This window comes from Elephantulus edwardii, unplaced genomic scaffold (assembly GCF_000299155.1).
Source record: "Elephantulus edwardii isolate Elephantulus edwardi_28Jun2011 unplaced genomic scaffold, EleEdw1.0 scaffold00007, whole genome shotgun sequence".
NCBI classification, from domain to species: Eukaryota; Metazoa; Chordata; class Mammalia; order Macroscelidea; family Macroscelididae; genus Elephantulus; species Elephantulus edwardii.
The window spans coordinates 1158255-1173599 of record NW_006399757.1 but is presented as its reverse complement, the minus strand read 5'-3'; the positions used below and the strand labels follow the sequence as shown (position 1 = coordinate 1173599).

The following is a 15345-nucleotide window of genomic DNA, read 5'->3' as shown; positions in this document are numbered from 1 at the left end:
GTGTCAGAGGCAGTGCAGTTGGTGCAGGATAGAGCAGGGTTTAGGGCTGTTGTGCATAGGGTCGCTATGAGTCGCAAACGACTCGACGGTGCATAACAACAACAACAACTAGTTTATTTGAGAGAGAGAGATCAGCTGGCCCAGTGGACAGAAAGCGATGCTACCAAGCCAAAGGTGGGTGACTTTTAATCCGCGACCCTCGGGCCTGTCTTTCATCGTTTTTGTTCCGACATTCCTCTAGGTTGTATAGCCCTGGTGTACAAGTTGCCGTACCGCAGTTACTTGTGGTTGCTGTGAGGCTGAACACTGTGACACTGATGTGTCAAATGCGTTAATGGTTGGCTACCCAATGCGGACAGAGAGTGGGGTGGAGATTCCCGATTAAAACAAGCTTGGAAGGAGGAGGGGCTCCTCACTTTCATAATAGCTTGCCTCCGGAAACCCTATGAACCTGGAGAGAGGATGAAAGACACCCAAGCGTCGCCTGCGACTCGATGGCACTTAACAATAACAACAACAACTAGTTTATTTACAAAATTCAAATACAAATTTGAACAAATTCTTTCAATTTCCTTCACCCCTCCACCCATCAAATTGTACAATCCAATGATTAACGCCCCCTTCCCCCGCATATTCACATCCCTCTACTTCCAGCCTCTCCCACCCCTCCTGGATCCTTATACTCATTCTATAATAACGGTTTTATACAATATTTATCCTTATGGGACTGAGTTAGTTCACTCAGCATAATGCTCTTCAGTCCCTCCCAAGTTAGGTAATGATTTACAAAGTTATTGCTCCTGCGTGCCGCATAGTATTTCATCGTGTGAATGTACCATAATTTCTCAATCACCATTACAAGAACATGGAAACAGTTCAAATGTCCAACCACAAATGAATGGATTGAGAAATTATGGTATATTCACACAACAGAATACTCATCGGTTCTTAAAATCTTAACAGCCAAACAACAACAACAACAACAAAAAAAAAAACCCAGTCCACTAAATACTACCTACATCCAGACTTTAAAAAAACGCACCCCAAATCTTCTGCCTTCAAGTCAATTCAACAACAACAACAACAACAAAAAACCCAGTCCACTAAATACTACCTACATCCAGACTTTAAAAAAATGCACCCCAGATCTTCTGCCTTCAAGTCAATTCCAGCTCTTGCTCGGTCTCTCCATCAAGTTTCCAAGGCTCGACTCCTAACATCCTTCTCCTTCAGAGTGGCCGCTAGGTTCAAATTGTTGATCCTTGTTATGTGCCACTGAGTCAACTATGACAAATAGCAACCCTATGAACAATGGCTCTGAACCTTACCCTATCCTGAGTCAACCTCACCACCTCACGGTCACTGTGTCAATCCATGTCAGCAATGGTCTTCCTCTTTTGCACTGACTCTCCAAGCATGATACCTTCTCCAAGGATTGGCTCACCCTGACAAGTATGTGAGGTGGAGTTTCACCATCTTTGCTTCTCAGAAGCATCCTGGTTTCACTTTTCCCAGGACAGACCTGTTTGTTCTCTGGGCAGTCCACAGGATTCTTAATACTCCTCCAGAACCAGAAGTCAAAGGCATTGATTCTTCTACTCTCATGCTTATTCACTGTCTACCTCTCAGGTGTATAGCAAGCAACTGAGAAGACCATGGTTAGGATCAGGGCACCTTAGTCGTTAGACTGACATTGTTATTCTTTATCACTCTGCAGAGGTCGTTGACTGTATGTTCCCCCAATGTCATTTGTCTTTTGATTTCTTGACTGCTGATGCCAAAGGTGCTGATTGTGGATCCAAGTAAGATAAAGTTGTTAACAACTTCAATCCTTTCTCCATCTATCATGATGTTGCCTATTTGCCCAGTGGCAAGATTTTTGTGTACTCCTAAACACTTCGCAAGATTAACTCATTAAATCTTTAAACTTTATGAAGGAAATACATTATTATTTCCAAACTAAATATAGGAAACTGAGATACAGAAAGGCTAAAGAAAATTATGCACTACCTTTAGGGTCATGTTCAAGTCTCAGGTGAACTAGATGCTTGGGAGGGATCACTGGACCAAATGCAATTTAACATTTAAGTGACTCTGACCAACACATTGCAGATGGCAATTACCTATATTAATGCAAGGGTCAAGGTTCAGATCTGTCATTAGTAGGGTCACTATGAGTCAAAGTTGACTCAATGGCAACTAATGACGACAACAACAACAATATGCTGTTGTTACTTGGTCACGTCATTTAAGTATCATAGAAATATTCTTTCAGGAGACTGTATTTATCCACTGGATTAATTGATTAGAAGCATGTGAGCTTCCTTTTCCCAATGGCATGCAAACACATCGTACTTACCTCCTTCTTTTTCCTCTCCTCTTCTTTTCTCTTTTTCTCTTCTCTTATCTGTGCTAAGCGCTGCTTTTTGCGCTCCAGCTCAGCTTTTAAGTCACTTTTGTCAGACATGTTGGTTTCCTTGGAGGAAAAGAAAGAAGACTGTGACTATGTGAAGCATGTAAATACATACAAGTAACCTCTCTGTATTAGCATGGCAAGGATCCTTCAAAGGAAATCTAGCTGGAAATTTCGACTTGGGCATAACAGGTTGTATATTTGGCCCATGTCAAAAAAAGCAGAGAAAGAGATTAAGTTAGATCTGGCCTACCTCTGTGTGAAATTCTTCCTTAATATATGCACATAAATATTTGAAGAAGGAGGATGTTGTTTTCTATTCTGATCTGAATTAAAAATTTCTTTTAAAATAAACAACATATTTTACATACAAGTTTCTTAAAAAATAAACAAAAAAGAAAGGAATAAAAAATGACCATCATCATGACTTCCAATTTAAATGATAATAGATTAATCATTTCTACACTGAAGAAAGAAAATAGGCTGTCATAACCCTTTAAAGACAAGCCGTGCTCAAATTTCTACACCTTTAATAAACATTCATCAGCTGAGCTTGGGTATATGGCCACTTTATTTTGTCTAACATACCCATCAGGGCAGACAGCCACTGAAGACTTAACATGTTAATCTTTTTTCTGTAAAACTCCTCCTGACTTGTCACAATTAATTTAATCTCCAGAACAACCCTATTTCTATAATATTTGCATTTGCATACTGACTGTAACATTGCCTAAGCTGGCACTTTCCCTTTTCAAAGCACAGTCTGTGAACACATGAAACAGAGATAATGCTATAGCAAGTTCTTGGAAAAATTTATTCAAAGAAGACTTAATATTAATGGGGATCCTGGCACTGGTAATGGTTGTGCCAGAAATATTATCAAATAAAATTAGTTTGGAGCAGGCTCTGATTGTACATGACAGTATTGGTTTCTGCTGTGTCCCCAAGTGAAAATTAAGAAAACAGAAACCTTGAGAAATGAAGGGCTCAACTATTTCAATAACCTATTCATAAATGTCATGAGTATTCATTTGCAAATTATTTGTTTTGTAACAATGATCTACTTAGGGTGCTGTGGTGACCTAGCTAGCAGGGAGTTGTGCTGCCAACCCAAAGGCAGGTGGGGGGGGTTCGGTTCCTGCAGCTCCTCTCAGGGGGAAAGATGGACAATTTCCTCTTGTGCCTTTTACAGCTTCAAAAACCAGTTGGACAGGGAAATATCAGTCAGTTTCAGTTCAACAACATTGAGTTGGAGGGTTTTTTTGATGATCAATATATAACATCTCCCAATGCAGATGATCAAAGTTTGCAAAACAATCCTGAAATTTCAAATAATTGCAGGTCCTCGATCACTTGACTTATTTCAAACGAAGAAATACATTTAGAATATAAACCATCTTCTCCTCTATTCATTCCTGCTTACAGTGTAACTATAAAGACATAAAATAAAAACAGTGATAATTACAATAATGAATCTCTACTCAGGCCCTGTCTTTACTTTTCAACAAAAATCTGCTGAATGTGTATTCTTTGCTAGGTACTTTATAAAGAAAAGAGGTTCAAAAATGGGTTCTGCTGGTGCTGTAGTTAAGGCTACTAACTAAAAAAATCAGAGTTTCAAACCAACTAGACATTTCCTAGGGAGAGTTCTGGTGGCCTCATGGCAAGGAGCTGCACTGTGATCCTGAAGGAATGTGGTTTGAGGCCACCAGCTGCTCCACAGGAGAAGGATTGGAAATTTCTTCCCAAGCGATTAACTGTCTCTGAAAACCCCCTGGAGGGTCAGCTATGGGTCCATTTTTACTCTATTGTACACAACAACAACAACTGTACTAAGTGCCAAACAAGCTATATTCATTTTGACGTTATTCACAATATTCAAAAGACCACTATTAAGCCTTTTTCATAATTAAGACAAAAATGACTCCGCAAGACTTAAGGCTAAACAGCCGACACATGGCAGAATCTAAATTTCTAAATTCAAGTACATCCACGCTCTGAACTACTATTCATTGTTAATCCCCAATGTACAAGCTCACAGGAAATTAAGAACAAAATAATAGTACTGATCCAACGGCAAACACTAGGGTGAACTTTGAGGAGGAGATGAAATTTGAACTGGCTCTTGAATGAGGTCAGAACCTGGCAAAGAAAAGATATGGACCTATAAAGGACTGCAGAAGAGAGCATCAGCAGGTTGATTATAAAAGATGTGGAAGAATTCAAGGCAAGAAATGTCAAGTTTAGCTGTTAAGAATGAATGTGTGGAAGTTGGCTTGTAAAGCCTTGGAAACATCAGATGACTATATAGACAGGTTTTAGAGAATGTGAATTAGGAATAACATAGCCAAGGAGGATTAAGTTACTCTGTTTAGCTTTTACAAATGGAAGCCAAAGAGAAAGATTTGGTAACAATGCAAATACGAAAGAACAAAGAAAAATGGAAGTGAAATTTGGAAGAAGAGATAAAAAAGAAAATAAAAAAAATACTTTCATTATGTAGTATTTCAGGTGTCAATAAGCCTTCTGAGCAGAAACACTATTACCGAGCAGATAAGGAGCTCCGTAACAGGGTTTGAAGTCTGCACACAGTCTCAAAGCTCATTGCCTTTGAGCCAGAACCAATGAAAGCTGACGCTCCTGAAGGTTTTTGAGGCTATAAACCTCACAGGAAGAGACTGCCCATCTCTCTCCTGTATCTAAATACAACAGGACTGTCTAAACCTGAGTGAGCCACAAAGTCAAAGTGCTATGGGAACCAGACAACAACATGAGGGAGTGCAGCAACTATTACCGCTAGGCAGAGAGGAAACGCGCTGCTGAAAGGAGGAGGTTCAAACCAGCCCCACCTGATTGTCGAGAGGGTCATATGGACCATGTTATTAGAACTTCTGATTTTTTTTCTTTTAAAAGAAAAGCTATCAAACCAACTAAAATGAAGTTTATCACTAAAATGCTATTTGCCAATAATTTTCAACACCAATGGGTAAGACAACTGGCTGGAGAGAACGAGAACTTCATTCTGGATGCCATCTAAGAAGTTGTGTAAACTCTTGCCCAGTGTGGTCCAACCCATTTTGCACTTTAGTCTGTTTGAGGTTTTTTTGCTCTAAAAATGAAATATGAGCAATGGCTGGAGACTTAAAAGCTTGTGAAAAGCCATTTAAAGTGCAACCATTGGTCTCTGTCTGGAGCAACAAATAAAGAAGAAAATTCAAGACACCAGTAGAAAATTCCATGCCACCAACAGATATACAGATCCTTACTCTCTGCTGCCCTGAGACGAGAAGAACTAGCTGGTGCCCAGCTACCAGTACCAGCCAATCCGAAAGAGATCACAGAGAACATCCTGGGTCAAGTGGGAGTTAAATGTTGAAACAAAGCACAATAATGGTCAGGTTTACGGGATTTATAGAGACTGACACAGACAAGACTGTGGTCTTTATTTTTATTTTTTTTATTTTACTATTATTTTAACAAAAGTTTACAGAAATGTTGGATTTTCATTTAGTCACTGTTGCACATTTTTCTCCCTGCCAATCCAGTTGATTGAAGAAAAACCAAAAAATTCACTCACTGTTGCATAATTTCTTCCCTCCTCAAACCCCTCTCCAAGTCCACTTTGCTATGCACCTCTTATTCTGGACTGTTGTCATACGAATAATGTGTAATCATATATTCCTTTGAAACAGTTCTTTCCTTCACCTATTCTAATGCAGCTCGCTCTTTAGCTGCCCAAATGGAACCAAATGCCTTCCTGTGGCACAAGTCAACCAGAAATAGACATAATAGGTGAAAAAAACCCCAACCAACCCACAAACCCACCAGGGATATATTTATGCTTAGACCACTCAACCACACAATGTCATAGGGCATCATTTGTCCAGCAATAAAACTCAAATGATAAGAAGTGAGAGAATGGAAGACACAAGAACTACAGAGAGATGGTGTGAATAGTGATAATAAAATGTAGCAGTTATAATAAATGTCTAAAAGAAAGTATGCATGACTGGTTGGACAGAATGTCAATCCACTCTGTAAAGTTTCATTCAAATAACAAAATGGTTTTGAGGTGTTATTTTTTGTTTTGTTTGGTATTTTTTTTTGTGGGTTTGTATTTTTTTTTAAGGAATAAAACAAACCTTTAAATGGAACAACTTAAATTTATTCAAATGTTAATAACATGCCAATATCTTCACAGCAACATTTAAATTAGTGTTTTCACTATACAATGAGACACCATGGCCAAGTTAACAAACTAATCCAACACAATGGGTTAAAATAAAATGAAGTGTATTATTTTAAAAAAATCACTTTTAAAGTAAGGATGGTGTTATTTTATGTTAAAGGCAATTCAACATAATGCCAACTTCTTGGAAAACTCAACTTCCTTTCTCCCTTACATTACTCCAACGTTTATCTACCTTACCCTAGTTTGTCAAAGTGTCTTCCAGGATTTCAGTTATACATCATAGTTTTTAAGGAGCTAAACATGCAATGAGAACATCCTGTATGTACTGTGATTTTCTTACAAAGAAAATTTTGGAAGTGGGCAGTAAGCATATTCTTAGCAGATCTCAGCAAAGGGCAAAGGGTTTCTTACAACTGCAACTCATAAGTATATCTTGATAATTTTGATCATTCAAGGTGATATAGTCCATCACAGAGCCACTATTTAAAAAAAAACCCAACCAACCAACCCAGCAATAACGCAGAACTTTTTTTAAACGATGATAATAAGTAGTGACATATCAAAGAATATGCATCACTTTTTAAAATTTAGTAGAGAGGCAAGAAGCTTTGCTGCAATCCCAAAGGCACATGGGTTGAGGGCACCAGCCGCTCCGTGGGAGGAGGATGGGCAACCTCCTCCTGTGCGAAACTGAAAACTCGCCGGAGGGTCAGCTCTGGGTCGGTTCTGACTCTATGGTACACAACAACACCAACATTTAATAGGAGCTCTAATGGCTTAGGCCACAGGGTGTTGGGCTGCTGGCCTACACTAATCCTCGCTGATGGTTCAAATCCACCTGTGGCTCAGTGGGAGAATGATGGGCAATTTACAGCCTCCAAAACCCAGCTGGCCTGCTGAAGGGTCAGTTCTGAGAGTCAGTTCCAAAATGATGGTAATGAGTGAGTGAATGAGTGAGTGAGTGAGTGAGTGAGTGAGTGAGTGACAAAGTTAAAATATCCTGCAGAGCTCCTTCCACATACTGCTTTTTGGATCCAATCCAAAAGAGACATTTAGTATCAACCCCTTAAGAGAATAAGAAATTGCAAGAGAATTCCTCCTAAGTTACGGAAAGTACACATTACAGCGACTGAATGGCCCTTCACGTAGAGTGAAATGTCTTCAACAGAGGCCTAAGTGCAGCGTCAGCACTGAACTCCACAAGCTTTCCTGAGAAGTTCACCAGCCTGGCACCTTACATTCTCCTGCACATCGAGTAAAGCAGCCCAAGGAGTGTAAGGCATGCAGGCAAGGCGTTTAAGAGATTCCTGTGGCTAACGGCCAGTGTAAGTCAAAAGCGATTCTGATGCTTTGAGCCTTAGAAAACAGGAGTCAGGGAGCCACCCGCTGCTAATTATTAGTTACGTGAACACATAAAAAATGACAAGCGGCCAAGCAGATGGGACAGAACCCTCTGTGGGTGTAAGGCGGCTCCTTGTTTGATCATTAATTTACTCTGCACCCACCAGGGAGCTTAGCTCCACGCTGGCTCTGGAACCACCCCTCGGTCTCTACACACCTTGGCCAAACTAACGCAACTGAGCGCTGCCTCCTAGCTCTCCTCCAACAGTCTCGAGTTCTGAACTCTCTTCCTGGGGCACCTCCCTTTGCTCTTCCCTCTTTATTGCTCAATTAATGTTTCTTTTTTCACCCCCACCCCGACCTTCCACACCTATCTACTCTTTTGCAAACCTAGCTTCACTAGCACTAAACACAACCTCATTTCATCTCTTCTTTGCCTCATCCTCTAAACCACTCTAACACAACACCAGATACTCCAAAGTTCAAGCCACACACCCCACTGACTCGGGACCATAAATAGCAGACCCTGCTCTTAACATTTCTCAACTTTCAGCCTCCTGCCTTTTGATTTCCCATTTTCCCTTGGTTTACCCTCTCTCCTCTGTTTAGAATTGTCACTAAAACTCATCTCCACTCAGTAACACAAATGTTTCAGTTCTAGTAACTTCTACTTCAACCCATCTTTGACCCCAGTGATGTAAGTGAATGAGTCAATATAGTTGAGCTCATAATTGCTTACAGCCAATATTAAACCTCCAAGAAAAGTTGTTTCTCCTTCTTCTCCTTTCCTTTCTTCCCTTTATGTTACTTCTCCTTCTTCATTGTTTTATTATTCTATGTCCACTCTTTCTCCATCGCTAATTCCACCCTAATGCAGCAATAAATATTATCCCGAAAGGTTCACTACAATTGATTAAGAAGTCTTACAGTGAGAAACTATTAACTGACTTAAAGCAATATAATCAGTATAAGGAAAGTTAAAAGCAAAATGATTTGCAAAACGACAGGCATATTAGAAAAGAGGAATGGCCAAGAAAAGATATTTAAGCATATGTATCGTATAACTTACTGGTAATGAAAGTATTTTCAACACTTCTGTTGACTATAAAGCAGTTATTTTCAAGTTAGATCTGATGTATGGCATTCCTGTGAGTGTGTATCTGTGTGTATACAGAATTGTGCTCCATAAGATTTTTAATGGCAGCTGTTGCAGGGTGGGGTGGAATCACTGGGCTTTTCTTTCCAAGTGTTCCTGGGTAGACTTGACCCTCTGGCTTATTTGGACAGAAGCCAAACATGTCAAGCATTTGCACCACCCAGAAGAATAAGATATCAAACACTCTCAAGCGGACATCCTCCCTAATCTTACTCCTTGCAAAGAGGTGATTTCACACTTCCCCTTGCCTCCCTAGTCTCCCTCCTTGTTAATTTTTTGTCCTTACATGTCTATAGAGAAAGGACTGTTTTCAGCATTTCTTGAAATGAACAATGAGACCTGTCATCTTCCATTTTCTTTCCTGCATATATCATCACGGTTCAGTTTGGTCCTGTTGTGAGCTTAGTGTCTAACAGAGGAGAAGCAAAGGGTTCAGGTCTGTTTACACAGCTGCCTGGTAACAGAAACTCCCAAGGCTTAGCTTTTGAACAATATAGATCTCTATTTCCTTTCCGTTGTCTAAGTTGGCAGCAGTGTGGGATTCCATTTCTAATGCTGGCATATGCAAATGTGTTTTTACGCTTAAAGTCAGAATCCCAGGAGGTTTAAATCATTGCCCAGCTGTTGCCAGATACCATTCAAAAAAATGCCTAGAAACCGGTTTACTTTTCCTTCCTGAAAACAATTGCTCTTGTCAGATCTTCATTGTCAGCTATTGAACGTTTCATCTGCCACTAGGTACATGTAAGCCATTTGATCTTTCACAGCCTCACTTCACCTGCCTCGGTACTCATAAATGCAGCTGTCTCTCCCCACCATAGAGGGAGGCTGAGGCTGAATCACGCCCATTTGTGTCCTGCATCACAGTCAATAAAAAGGGTGTTCTAGGACTCTCCAGAGGCGACTAGTGACAGATGTCAGAGAGTCATCTGTTAAATTTTTAAAGCCACCAGCACATTATGAAAGCAACATTTTAAAATTCTATTTATGGCAGAACTGTGCATCGTAAGGTTTTCACCATAAGGACAGCTGCTTTGGAAAGAGATCAGTAGGATAAGGTCTATAGTTCATAGGGCTTCTGTGAGTTTCAGCCAACACAATACTGTAACAACAAAAACATCTCATAATAAGAGTGTTCCTTGGCCTCGTCTACTTAAACTATATATTTGTATTCCTCAAGCTTAATGGTAACAGGACCATTGCATACTCTTAAAAAATTATAGGGGATCTCAAAGAATTTTTGCTGTTGTGTGGGCTTTATCTATTAATACTAACCATATGAAAGTTATAAGTAACAAAGTTTTAGATGTTTATTGTTGTTGTTGTTGTTATGTGCCGTCGCGTCGTTTGCGACTCATAGCAACCCTATGTACAACAGCCCTAAACTGTGCTCTATCCTGTGCCAATCTCATTGCCTCTGACACACCCATCCCGATTACCCCAGTCACTGAATCAACCCACCTCATAGAGGGTCTTCCCCTTCTGCGCTGTCCCTCTACTCTACCCAGCATGATGTCCCTCTCTAAAGACCTGTCTCTCCTTACAACATGTCCAAAGTATGTCAGACGAAGCCCCAGAATCCTTGCCTCCAAGGAACAGCCTGGTTTAACCCTCTCTAGGATGAATCTGTTTGTTTTCTTGGCAGTCCATGGTACATTCAATACTCTTCTCCAGCACCACAGCTCAAAGGCGTCAATTTTCCTTCTATCCTCCCTAGTCATTGTCCAACTCTCTGATGCATAACAAGTGATTGCAAAAACCATGGCCTGTATCAGGCACACCTTAGTCTCCAGAGAGACACCGCTGCTCTTGAGTACTTTAGAGAGGTCCCTAATTCCAGACTTTCCCATCACAATAGGTGTTTTGATTTCCTGGCTACTGGTGCCAAGGGTGTTGACCGTGGAGCCAAGCAAACTGAAGCTGTGAACAATCTCAATCTCTTCGCCATCCATCCTGATGCTACCGATTGGTGCAGTGGTGAGAATTTTTGTCTTCTTGACATTGAGCCTCAGTCCATATTGGAGGCTGCAGTCCTTGACCCTCTGCAGTAAGTGCATGAGGTCCTCCTCAGTTTAGTAATTTATTTTAAAATAACAGTATACTTGTTAACACAAAATACCTGGAAAATAGCTCTTAGTACAATTTTATGCCATTTACTGCAAGCATGGCTTAATATATGCTAGCTCATGTGTCATTTTACCCATCTTTGCTTTCACATGATCACTGCAAATGTCAACACAGTGCAACAAGCAAATGAATATTTTAGTGCTATTATAAAAATACTTTAGATCTTTAAGATCCTCTGAAAATATCTTGCAAATTCTAAGGGTCTCAGACCCAAATATTTACTAAATCTGCATGGTTCGTATTTGGGAAGGGTGTCCACCAGGGATGTATTCTGTTTCCATACCTTTTCAATCTATATGCAGAACAGATCATCCCAGATGCTGGGCTGCATGAGGAATGTGACATCAGGATTCATCAACAACCTGCATTATGCAGATGACACAACCCTGCTTGCTAAAACTGAGGAGGACCTGAAGCGTTTGCTGAAGCGCTTAACCTGAAGGTTAATGACTGCAGCCTTCAATATAGATTGAAGCTTAACATCAAGAAAAAGATTCTCACCACTGGGCCAACTGGCAGCATCAGTATGGATGGTGAAGAGATTGAGATAGTTAACAGTTTTAGTTTGCTTGGCTCCACAGTCAACACTCTTGATACCAGCAGCCAGGAAATCAAGAGATTAATTGCACTGGGAAATTCAGCTGCCAGGGACCTCTCCAGAGTAATGAAGGGCAACGACATCAAACTGGAGACTAAGGTGTATCTGATCCGAGTCACAGTCTTTGCAATTGCATGCTATGCATCATAGAGCTGGACAGTAACTATGGATGATAGAAGGAGAATTGATGCCTGTGAGCTGTGGTGCTGGAGAAGAGTTTTGAATATACCATGGACTGCTAGGAGAACAAAGAGATTCATCTTGGAGAGGGTGAAACCAGGGTGCTCCTTGGAGGCAAGGATTCTGAAGCTTCATCTGACATACTTTGGGCATTTTGCAAGGAAAGACCAGTCCTTGGAGAGGGACATCATATGTCGGAGACAGTGAGGTTGGCACAGGATAGAGCAGGGTTTAAGGCTCTTGTACACAGGGTTACTATGAGTCACAGGCAACTCGACAACACATAACAACATCGACAACAACAATCTCCAAATGAGATTGAGTCAATTCTAAAGCCCACAGACATTAACTTAACTTTACTGCATAATATACATAACCCCAAGAGAGGAACTCCTTTTTAATAACTAAAGAGTGCTTTATTTTGAGGAGGAAAAAATCCAAGAGGCATAGTTAGAAAATGCATATAGAAAATTTAGGTTAGATTCAGGAATTCTACAGCTGCAATGATTTTTTTAAAAAGAGGAGAAGCTAAGACCTTTGAGTACAGCATAAAGAGAATTAGGGTGAGAATGTCGTTTTGCAGAATAAATCCTACAGAAATATGTGTGAAAGATCTCCCACCTACTTCAGTCAGATAAGTCAAGGAGTGAAATTTAAACATTTTCTTCTACTTTTAGTGCCGTGTATCCCCCCCAATGCACATACCACACATAAAAAAGCCAATGGATCTTAGCCTGGCTATAAATTAAAATAAGGATAAATTGCTTATGAAATGTAGGTCTATCGTTTGGTGTTAAAAATATTCTTGTTCTTCAAAATAGATGAATGGGATCTTGTAAAAATCAAATCCCTATGCATATTATAAACTTCTCCAAGAGAGTAAAAAGGAAACCTACAGACTGGGGAAAAAAATTTTACTATGACATAATCTGATAAGGGACTCATATCTAAAATTTATAGAATACTTACACACCTCAACAAGAAAACAGTAAACAACCCAATTACAAAATGGGAACAAGATATGACTAGACTACCAGATATGACATTCAAATGGCAAACACAAACACACACATAAAGAAATGTTCAGGATCCCTAGCTATTGAAGAGATGCAAATAAAGCCAACTATGAGATATCACCTCACCCCAGCAACATCAGCAAAATTCAACAGAGCAACAAACAACAAATACTGGCATGGCTGTGCAGAAATTGGAACACTTACTCACTGCTAGTGTGATTGTAAAATGGTGGAACCACTATAGAAGGCAGTATGACACTTTCTTTAAAAGTTGGAAATAAAAACACCATCTGACTCAGCAGTTCCACTACTGGGAATATACCCTAAAAAAACCAGAATCATCACCCAAACAGATATATGAATTATTTCTTTATTGCTGCATTATTCACAATAGCAAAGAAATGGAATCAATTCAACTATTCATCAACAAATCAATGGATAGAAAAACTATGATATATTCACACAATGGAATATAACACAGCACTTAAAAATAATGAACTTGTAAAACATTACACAACATGGGTGACCCTGGAGGGCATCATGCTGAGTGATATATCTCAGTCACAAAAGGACAACTTCTCATAACACCACTGTTATAAAGCAGGACTGACATGGGAAATTGTGGAGAAACTAGGAAAAGAGGCGATAGATAATGAACACTGCATTAGAACAGATGAAGGAAAGAACTTTTTAAAAAGAAGATATGATTTCGCATTAAATGTATCACAACAGTCTAGAATAAGAGATACATTGCAAAGTGGATTGGGAAAGGAGGAAGAGTGGAAGAGGGAAGAAATTGTGCAACCATAAATGACTATTTTTAAAAAAAGAAAAAAGAAAGTGAAAGTGAACTGAAGGAGGAAGGGAAGGAGGGAGTGGAAGAAAATGTGCAACAACAAATGAATGAAATTCCAACTTTTCTGTAAACTTTCACTAGAATAGTAACTTAAAAAATAAATAGTTTCGTTCTTTCCGCTTTTATGTATATTAACAATTACTTGCTCATAGAAGAATATGAATTCCAAAACTTCTATAATCAACACCAGTTGTTGTTGTTGTTGTTGTTGTGCCATCGAGTAGCCTGCGACTCATAGCAACCCTATGTACAAGAGCTCTGAATGCCGTTCTATCCTGTGCCAACCTCACCATCTCAAACGCACTCATTCCCACCACTCTAAGTCATAGAATCAACACCAGTACTTTACCCAGAAGTAGAGAAAACTATGGTATAGTTTATCCAACTTCAAACTATTAACTGGAAGGGTCAAAATGTGAAACACCAAAATTCCATAGCTTTCATTATCTTCATTAAATACTGCTTTCTTTTCAGTATTTACTACTCAAACTTTTAGTCATTTTAAACAAAAGCAAGCTCGTAAAAGGTTTACACTGGATACCCGTCAGTCGGCTCCTGTTTCAATTTGTTATCACTCGCTATCACCACCTGCTGGTAACTAGTGTAAATTGCATGGGAGAAGAGACACCAGGAGAGGTCTTCTGTCTTTAAAATTTCCAACTGTGTTACTAGGTACTGTCTATTATTACTTAAAGAGTACTTCATTATATGACATTCCACATTTATGAAAAGAGCAAAACGTCTACTGTGTATTTTGTTAATTAACAACATTCATCTTGTAGTAATGAATGCCAAGATGTAAAGCTAGAATAACATTGGCTGTAATGATTAGTGTGTCAACTTTATGGGCCCATGATTCTGACTAGTGTGACAGTTTATGTGATGATGAAATTTGGCAGTCAGGTAATGATGAAGTTGTCTTTAATTTTGTCACTGACTGTAGACATTTTCGATTTTTAATATAACATAGGTATTCATAAAAAAACCTGGTTTGGGGGGGTTGGTTTTTTTTAATTGTGATTTTAACAGAAGTTTACAGAAAATTTGCATTTTCATTGATTCATTCATTGTTGCACATTTTCCTCCTTAACACTGCCCAGTCCACTTTAAAAAAATATTCATTCATTGTTGCATAATTTCTCCCCCCCTTCAGTCAACTTTGATAGTCACCTCCTTGTTGGACTGTTGTCATACAAGCAATGTCTAATCATATATCCTTTTTAAACAGTTTCCTTCACCTGTTCCAATGCAACATTCATTATCCCCCCTTTTCTTAGTTTCACCCCAAACCCCATGTCAGTCCTGTTTTATAACAGTGGCATTATGCAGTATTTGTCCTTTTGTGACTGAGATATTTCACTCAGCATGATGTCCTCCAGGGTCACATTTTGTAAAATATTTATGAGTTCCTTGGTTTTCAGTGCTACATAGTATTCCACTGTGTGAATATGTCATTATTTTTCTAT

At 39.4% G+C, this 15345-nt stretch overlaps 1 protein-coding gene across 4 annotated transcripts in view; it reads right to left on the bottom strand.

Moving 5' to 3' along the window:
• The window catches only part of DYNC1I1 (dynein, cytoplasmic 1, intermediate chain 1), a 397792-nt gene that overhangs the window by 348742 nt on the left and 33705 nt on the right, over positions 1-15345 (bottom strand). For all 4 annotated transcript variants that reach the window (XM_006880224.1, XM_006880223.1, XM_006880225.1 and 1 more), the window contains exon 2: positions 2360-2476. In XM_006880224.1, the coding sequence (XP_006880286.1) occupies positions 2360-2467 (108 nt within the window). In that variant the 5' untranslated portion in view covers positions 2468-2476. The remainder of the gene's footprint in view (positions 1-2359; positions 2477-15345) is intronic.